The sequence below is a fragment of the Lolium rigidum genome, chromosome 1 (assembly GCF_022539505.1).
Source record: "Lolium rigidum isolate FL_2022 chromosome 1, APGP_CSIRO_Lrig_0.1, whole genome shotgun sequence".
NCBI classification, from domain to species: domain Eukaryota; kingdom Viridiplantae; phylum Streptophyta; class Magnoliopsida; order Poales; family Poaceae; genus Lolium; species Lolium rigidum.
Window position 1 is genome coordinate 13,655,915 of NC_061508.1, and position 8,693 is coordinate 13,664,607.

General features: G+C 45.2%; 1 protein-coding gene across 1 annotated transcript; it reads right to left on the bottom strand.

Moving 5' to 3' along the window:
- Positions 1-2,015: 2,015 nt before the first annotated feature.
- On the bottom strand, positions 2,016-6,177 carry LOC124684951 (ent-kaurenoic acid oxidase 1-like). Its single transcript, XM_047219209.1, has 7 exons — positions 5,951-6,177; positions 3,221-3,959; positions 3,038-3,127; positions 2,821-2,899; positions 2,614-2,720; positions 2,377-2,498; positions 2,016-2,240 (listed from the first exon to the last, which is right to left on the bottom strand). The coding sequence occupies exons 1-7, from the start codon at positions 6,175-6,177 to the stop codon at positions 2,132-2,134; spliced, it is 1,473 nt and encodes a 490-aa protein (XP_047075165.1). The 3' UTR covers positions 2,016-2,131.
- Positions 6,178-8,693: the final 2,516 nt, after the last annotated feature.

The following is an 8,693-nucleotide window of genomic DNA, read 5'->3' on the forward strand; positions in this document are numbered from 1 at the left end:
TTGTTGTCTCAAGTGACCAAAGTTGTAGAAAAACAAAAATAGGCGAAATACATATCGGAACGATGAATCATATAACGCCTAAGAGCTAGGTGGTGCAACTATCCGTAGACTATGCTGCCACACGATCTGCAACATGGGGATCTTGGGCTGTGGAAGTTCCTCGGTAGGGGTCACACGACGACCGACTCCATCTCGCCCTGCTTCTCATGGATGAAGGGTGGCCCTCCTCAGTCGCACGGCGGTGACTGTTCTTCCTCCAGGTCTGGTGCCACTGTAGAGGATCTTCACCATCTCCGTCCCAGCTCTTCACAATTACGTTGCTCCAATTGGTCTGTCGTTGGCAGAGACGGTGCTGACACGTACGTTGAGCGGATTTCATCGGTACGGTGGAGAAGGACCCGATTGCTTCTTCTTGGTTTTCTTCTAAGTTCTTGATGTAAAGTTGTTGGTTCTGGTTGTATCTTTCTTTACTTTTTGAACCTTGCTGTAATTGCCTATTGTTGCGTCATTTTTGTAACGGTGGGTAATTTCTATCAAGTTCGATTCGATGGAAATTTAAAAAATATACCAAAATCAAACCAAACGATGAATTTTTTTTCTTTTATTATTAGGTAGAGACAATGTCAGCTGAGTGAGGCAGCGTCTATATATTTGGACGTTTTTCCCCCGGTAACTCCTAGGCTCCATTTGGATATTTGTATTGATAGGCTTGGCATTGCGTTCGGCCTAATATCAACATCTCAGGATATTTAGATCAATACAAATATTGGTGTTTAGCTATTTAGACATTTGATACATGTAATTGATATCCTAGTTGAATGCAAAATCATGTTTGGATGGTCAAAGTGATGTATTGAATTCTAGTGAGAGTATGATTATGATACACTTTTGAAAACGATTGCTTGTGTAATTTCTAAATATATTTGATTGATTATATAACATAACAATTGTCACATCATCTCATAACTTTCACGCAAGCCGGCAGCTCCGGTCACTGGCAGGTTCGGCCACACTCCCGATTTGGACGCCCCCGTGCAGATTTCGGCTGCCCTTGTCCCAATCCGCCACCCCGGCCTGATTCGGATGTTGCCCAACCCCAACCCTATCATCGCTTAGTGTCAACTTGCTTGGTCGGTGTAGTGATAGCTAGGTCTGGTGCTTGGGGTGGGGACGAAAGGCTCGCGGTCGAGGTGGGGAAGAGATGTTGGTCTCACGTCAATACCGAGCGATGTCGATGCCAGAGGCTGGTCATTCAGGAGAAGGTCGCGATAGTTCAATCGGCCCATGCGAATATTAAGACCGGATACCTAGTCCGAATACCTAGCACATCCAAACGCCCAAATTCGAAGTATTCGGGGAGTGAATGCCCCAATACTCAATACCGAGGCTCGGTACAAACATCCAAACTACCTAGTAACATCGAACCTTTTGACGCCCCAAACCAGACACATGGCAACTCGAATGAGCGTTCAAGTTTTGCAGATTTTATAATACTGACGTGTCGATCACTTGCCCTGCTAGATCAGGTAATCGATGCCAGCTGCATACATTTCCTGACCACATTTCTCACATGTAATTATACATCTCTCTGGCTTTTTTTTTCTCCTTGCAGAAAAGAGAACCCTCCTGCATATTTTTTGAAGAAAAAATATCACAGAACCTTTTTTGTTGCGTGTTTAGTTCTTTTAGATGATTTTCTCTGGCTGGTTGTAACAAAGTTATATTATCAGGAGCCGGATCCTGTTGATAAGAATTTCTTTCTCCCATGGATAAATGGATTCTCACTTTCTGAGGTATTATATAAGCCATCATTGAATAATAATTTCATTAATAACCACCAATCTTTATGCCAAGCCAGCTAAAATTCTAGCCAAAATAAATCCGCGGCATCGGCAAACAAAGGCTGAATCCAAATTTTGTCATGACTGGAATGTCTATTTCTACGATCAAAATTCAGCCGAATTTGGGACCTAGGAGAGGACAGAACAAAAAAATAAAATAAAGAAAACTTTAACTTAACCAAATCAACGGACACCTTGTACTTTATTCTTTTCATATTCTGTTTGCATACACAGGCATTCTAAGTTTCAACATGGCGCATCCCGGTGCCGCCGCCTAGGGTTTGGGATTTTCAGTATCCATTGGAGGAGGATACTTTGGTGATCTTGGCCAGGCAGTTGTCCACCGGCCGGGGGTGAGGCAGGTACCTCACCTTGCAGTCTGGATTTACCCTTGTCAGCCTGCATTCAGATACAAAATTAAACATCTGGATCAACTGAATTATGTTCCCAGTTTTGTGGAACACGGAAGTTCAGACGTAGCACAAAGTTCCTTTGGAACTGTAGGAAGCAGCAATATTATGGGTGAAAAGCTTACTTGTAGCCAAGGAGGAAATGGTGGAGGAAGACAGAGATCTCCAGCTTAGCAAGATCGTTCCCGGGGCACAGCCTCGCACCGAGGCCAAACGGAAGGAACGTCCCAGCTCTCGGTGGCGGGCCCTGCAAGCAATACATAATTCTTTGAGTTTTGATTCAAGAACTTTAGTTGCATAAATTTCAGAAACATTCATTTTGCTTAGAACAGATTATGTTTTAGGTGAGAAGGCTGCCCAACCTCCCATCTTGAAGGGTCGAACTTCTTGGGGTCAGGGTACACCTGAGGGTCCATGTGCACACTCCTGTACCACAGCTGAGCCTTCCACCCCTTGGGTATCAGATAACCTGGAAATTCGTTCATTGCAATTTTACAAAGGTTCAGGCAACAATAAAACTCAAAAATTTCATAGCATGTGATGATTTTTCTAGAGTGCGCGGCACACACCATTGATGAAGACATCTCGAGTCGCCCGACGGAATGACACGAAGGAGATGTTGACAAACCTCAGTGTTTCGTCGATCACCTGTTTTTCATTCAGATAGAACAATTGATCGAGAATGTCAGTAAAGGATGACAGATAATTGTTTCAGGCAGCAAAATCGTTGTTCAGGCATGAATGAATGCATCGAGAATAGAATACACAGAGCATGTGTTTGTTTACATGTGAGAGGTACTCCATCTTCCTGAAATCCCTGAGGTTGAGCCCCTTCTGTGTAGGCGGTATGTTCCTCATGATCTCCTCCTGCTCTGCCTGAAGAACAAGAGAAAATACCATCAGTGATCAATCACCTCTGTTAACTGAAGGTCTCATTCATGGCGTGCGCTCTTGCAGTGCAGTGCGGACCTTGGCCTTGGCGAGGATGTCGGGGTTCTCCTGCATGAACACGGTGGCCCACATGGTAATGTGGCCGGAGGACTCGTGACCGGCGTTGAGGTACATGAGGAGGATGTCGATGATCTCGTCGTCCTCCAGCCGCCTCCCGCTCTCGTCTTCCACTGCAATCAGCCTGTCCATCATGTCCACCACCTTCCTGCCCCCCTTCCCCTTTGCCCGCCGCTCGTTCAGAACACGCTGCAGCACAGTCACCAGCTTCTTCCGTGCTTTGAGCGCCTTGTGGTAGGCGAACCCGGGTACATTGATGGCCATGGCGCGCATGCCGTAATTGAGCTCCGTGTAGCTCTTCTCCAGATAGGCCATGGTACGCTCGTCGGCGCCGCTCATGAAGATTTGCATGATGATCCGGAACGTCATCCGCCGCATCTCCGTCAGGAACTCGATCTCCTTATTCTCCGAGGACCAGGCCCGGAGCGTGGAGACGACGGTGTGGTCAATGAAGCCCAAGTAGGACGTGAGGGCCTCGAAGCCGTTGATGGGCGCCGCCGTGAGCTTGCGAAGGCGGCGGTGCTCGTCGTACGGCATGTTGACGAACGACTTGGGACCGATGAGCATGACGGTGGCCTTAGGCCAGCCGGTTACGAAGGCCTCATCGTCCATAAGCACCTGCTTGCACGCGTCCGCTGTCACTACCATGACCGTCGGGCAGCTGAACATGAACGCCCTGTACAGCCCTGTCCTACCGAACCTGCCATCACCATGGAAGAAAATTCAGAAGAGAAAACATCTTTTAGCTAGCCAAGTATATACAAATCAACTATGATTCCTCTCTATTAATCTAATGAATATCTTGGTCTTGCGTAAAAATCATCTGCATTTTCTTCATTTATTTATAAAGAAAAGAAAATAAGCAGAAAGTGTCAGGATATAAAATATTTCTAATTTACAGCAGCAAACTACGTAGACTGACAGAAGCTATCAAATCACCTGGATTACCTTTTGGCTGGCCTGCACTATGTGATTGAATTACTCATTGTAGCAGAATATACATTGGTTCAGACTTCAGACCGGAGAAAAGAAAAGAAACGTTTGACATTGCCCGAAAAATAGATCGGACGACTGATGCTTGCGGCCAAGCTAGAGTCATCCTTCATCACAAACAGTGCACCAGCATTATTTTGTTCTTTGTGTCGAAATCATCTTGTACTCTCCCATTATATTACACTAAATAAAATAGACAGAAATCGTTGTCTCTGAAGAATATTAAGACCAAAGATATGCAGACTAGAAAATAGCTACCAAATCACCTAGGTCTGGCCTGCGCTATGGAATAGAATTAAACTACTTGCCCTAGCAGAATATACTTTAATGCTTAATGCAGAGACTAGATTTGTTCTAATAGTAGATGACAAAAGATAACCTATCATCAAGCAGCGCATATCTACGTCAGCTACTGTTAAGAAAGTGGAGACAGAGATCTGTGCAGGGACATCTGTGCCAAAGAAGGAATCAGCTGCTCCTGCAAAGTGTGGACAGGGGTGGATACTTCGTTGGACAGTGCGTGCCAAGACGGAATGCATTTCTCCTCAGCTAAATGAACAATGTGTACAATCCAGAAGCAGAGATGTTTTGGATGCATGCCTCATAGAATAGATCAAGTGATAGGAGATAGTACAGATGTAATCTGAAAAACAATTTTCATCTGAAGCTGTGAGCCATGCATTGCAAGATCCAAGCAAACTGAAAGGGGAGTTTGGATGCATGCGCCTGAGGTCAGCCAGGTAGTGAGATGAGTGTCTTGTCAGGTGTGTCAAGTCTGTAACATCTATCTGATGGATGAGTCAGGGTAAACATAATTCTGATGGATGGGTACAATTAGGGGTCCCACAGAGAACTAGATTACAGAAACAGGTGCATCAGAGTTGAGAAAAGACCATCGCCAAAACAAAAAGTTCAGAACAAGACACTCGATATCTGTTGTGTTTTTTTTGATAGCATCAAGGTATGGGTTTGAAACGGTGGATAGGAAGAAAAAAGGGGGGAATCCACTGACTGAAGATAGGATGCACGGTACAGATGATGGTGTTGCTGATGATGCCAACACATGAGTACTGGGCTGGATCGGATTGTCATGCGAAAGGGGTGGCATCTCTTTTGATGTGTGCATCGTAGCCAAAAGCAACCCCACGTACACATTGAACAACAAATCTCTCCAAAGGTGAGCCCTACAAGTTAGGCTTATCGTCAAAACAACAAGTTAGGCTTATCTTTCTAGCACCAACAGATGTTTTTATTTTATTTAATTTCCCTAAAATAAGTTTATCAGGAGGATCTTACAAAGGGTATCTAGATATCGGTTTTGTTTAGTGCTTTTTCTAGGGAGGTTCTGTTTGGTGCATTGTATGTCATGTATATGTTTTATTGTGAAAGCTTGTAAAACAAGCAAGAAGTTAAAGTGAGAAACAAAATGAAGAGTTTTTCTTTTTTAGAACGAACGAGGTGTACTACTAGTAGTTGACTTTTTTTGTTTTTGCAAGACGTGTAGCACTGTCCATTGGCCTTATGTGAGGCCCAGGCCCGAATCCGGACTGAAGCGAAGGCCCAGGCCCGGCCTGCTGCTGAGCGCATGCATTGCATGCGCGTGCGGGAAAAGGAAAGAAAATCGCGCGAGCGGGGAGATTCGTGCGGATGGGAAAGGAGGAAGACGCGGTTCGGAGGCAGTGGCAAGTGGTAACTCACCGTCGGACAAAGGAGTCGATGAAGGCGTCCGGCTTGCCGGACTTGAAGGCGCGGAGGAAGGCCCACATGCCGCCGACGAGCGGCCACCCCATGTCCCCCGGCGGGAGCCGGCGGCGCCTCTCGCCGCCCAGCGACGCCGTCCAGTACCACGCGTGGGCCGCCCGCGCGCCGAAGTCAAGCACCACCGCGGCCAGCGCCGCCACCATCGCCCACCACAGCCACCACATCGCCGCCGGAACCCCCTCCATCTTCTACCACCCGAAGAAGAACAACAAGACCACCGCGCGCCGGCGGCCGATCGACGGGAGCGACGGTACGTGCGCGCGCGCGCGTGATTCTCGGTGGAGTGGTGGTGGTGGCGGTGGCGGCTAGCTTTGTCTGAGAGCGCGGCGTCCCGTAGCTACCTTTGCCCGGACGGCTGGCCGGCCGGATGGAGGCTTATATAGACGCCGCGCGCACCGCACAGTCGGCCTCATCTTCGCTCGCTCGCGCGCGCGCACCTATTAAATTAACCTTAATTACCTGCCTTTTTTGTGCCCCCACGTTTTTCTTTTCTTCTTCCTTCATCGCGATGCTTCCTCTGTTCATGTATATCCGATTATCCATCCAATAAATCCATCGCTCTTAATTTGTTTCCATTGATGCCACGAGCACAGCCAACAAAAATTGTTGCTGATTTTGTCCCTGGTCACAGCTCACAGCTCACAAGGTGGAGGAGTAACGTTACGGAAAACTACAGCCAAATTTGTCATTTGTACTCAGGTGCTTTGAAGTTCTTGGCCTGGCTCGCTACGTCTAGTGCCACGTCCTTGTTCTTGCTGGGACTCCATTGGATTTGGATTCAGGCTGCTGCCATTCACAGCTATATTTTCCTAACTAGGAAACGAGACGCACCAAGGTCTCACACCTAGTCCCCACTCCCCACCTCCTATTACTGAGAGAGTCCAAGGACACACCATTTTCTTTCGATAAAGGACCCTTATCATTCAAAGTTTACTAATACATTCGGTCTCTGCATAGCTAAAATGCACACATCTGTCCAGCGAAGTACAATGCCATATAAACAACATTACAAAAGAACACTCGCAAAACTATGATGAGCCAATTATGCCATAGGAGTGTCCTAATCCTACGATTATGCAACCACCCATGTTGGGTAATAAACTGTTGTATTCTCCAATCGTGTAGACACCCCGTAAAAAGGTCACGGTCCTCCGAACGCTAACACGACGACCATAAAGGGAGCATAGTCGCACACCGGTATATATGACTTGCATAAGCGAATAATTTTTATCATTACATCCATACATAACCAAAGCGACCATATAACGGCTATCGCTCCCGCTATGATAAGAATCTTAAACCTAGGATCCACCCTATTTAGCTAGTTGCCAAAATATGTGCAATGCAGCATGGAGGGTATAAGGAAGAATCTATCTGAATGATTGACCATATAGACCTAGCGAGCTGACACTGGAAGAAAAGGTGTTGTATTGTCTCCTCTTCGTGACAGAAAACATATTTCGTACACCCGTGGTAGTTTCGTTTTGCAAAGGTTGTCTTTAGTAAGGATGACACCACGACGAAGGTACCACACAACCACTTTAGTTTTCAGTGGTATCTTCATCTTCCAAATAGAGCTATTATTTAAAACCGGTTGAGTGGGTTCGATTAAAGCTTTATACATGGACCCAATTGAGAATACACCATTTTTGGTAAGTCACCGATGGAATTTATCCGACCCTTGTACGAAATGGACTGAAGCTAACCGTTGTAGCAATTCATTCCAAGAAGCCAATCGAGGTTCAATAAGATCTCGCCTGAACATCATAGATAGTGGAAATGTTTCCATCACCTTCTGCAAGGTATCTCTTTTATGACGTACAATACTGTAAAAAGATGGATACCATTCTCGAAGGATGGCTGCTCCCAACATTTATCCTCCCAAAATCTTATCTCCGATCCATCCCTAATGGAGAAAGAACCATATAAGAAAAAGTGCTTCTTAGTTGCCACAATACCGGCCAAAAAATGGGAATCTCCAGGTTTCCAAGTAACTTGAGAAATCGTTTTTGAGCCGATATACTTTCTTCGCAACAAATTTTGCCATACACCATCCTCAGTAAATAATTTGGCCATCCATTTTCCTAGAAGGGCCTTATTCTTAACTTCAAGATCATGAACTCCAAGTCCACCTTGATCTCTTGGACGGCAAACAACACTTTATTTAGTCAACCGATATTTTTTTCTTCTCACTATCTTCTTGCCAAAAGAATCTGGATCGAAAATAATCCAATCTATGCAAGACTCCTTTAGGTAACTGGAAGAAAGAAATTATATATAGTACCATATTTGTTAATACTGAACTTATGAGGACTAATCTTCCTCTTAGAGATAGAAATAATCATTTATAACTACTAAGGCGTTTTTGTGAATGACACAAGTAATATAAATCAAGACAGCAACTTTATATTTCTTGATTAACTTATAAATAATTGTTTTGCGGTCCATCGACTTTCATAGGGAAGCCAACTTCAGTGCTTAGATCAGATGGTTTTCACCGAAGAATTAGAAATGCAGTTTCCCACTTACATGGGAAAGATACAAAAACTGGTAAACATATTTTTCCGTAGACTAGGAATATCGAAAGTAAAATTTCAAAATGGAGATTTAAGACATAAACATTTGGGGGGGGGGGGAGTTGACCAACGGGGAAGATTTCCTCCCTTGGCTATATGATGTT

What these genes read in the sequence shown, in the direction of transcription:
- LOC124684951 (XM_047219209.1), bottom strand. Translation starts at nt 6,177, where the DNA reads ATGTGGTGGCTGTGGTGGGCGATGGTGGCGGCGCTGGCCGCGGTGGTG. An exon ending in ATCGACTCCTTTGTCCGACG is followed by an intron (nt 3,960 to 5,950) that starts GTGAGTTACCAC and finishes TGGTGATGGCAG; the next exon opens with GTTCGGTAGGACAGGGCTGT. An exon ending in ACATCCTCGCCAAGGCCAAG is followed by an intron (nt 3,128 to 3,220) that starts GTCCGCACTGCA and finishes CTTGTTCTTCAG; the next exon opens with GCAGAGCAGGAGGAGATCAT.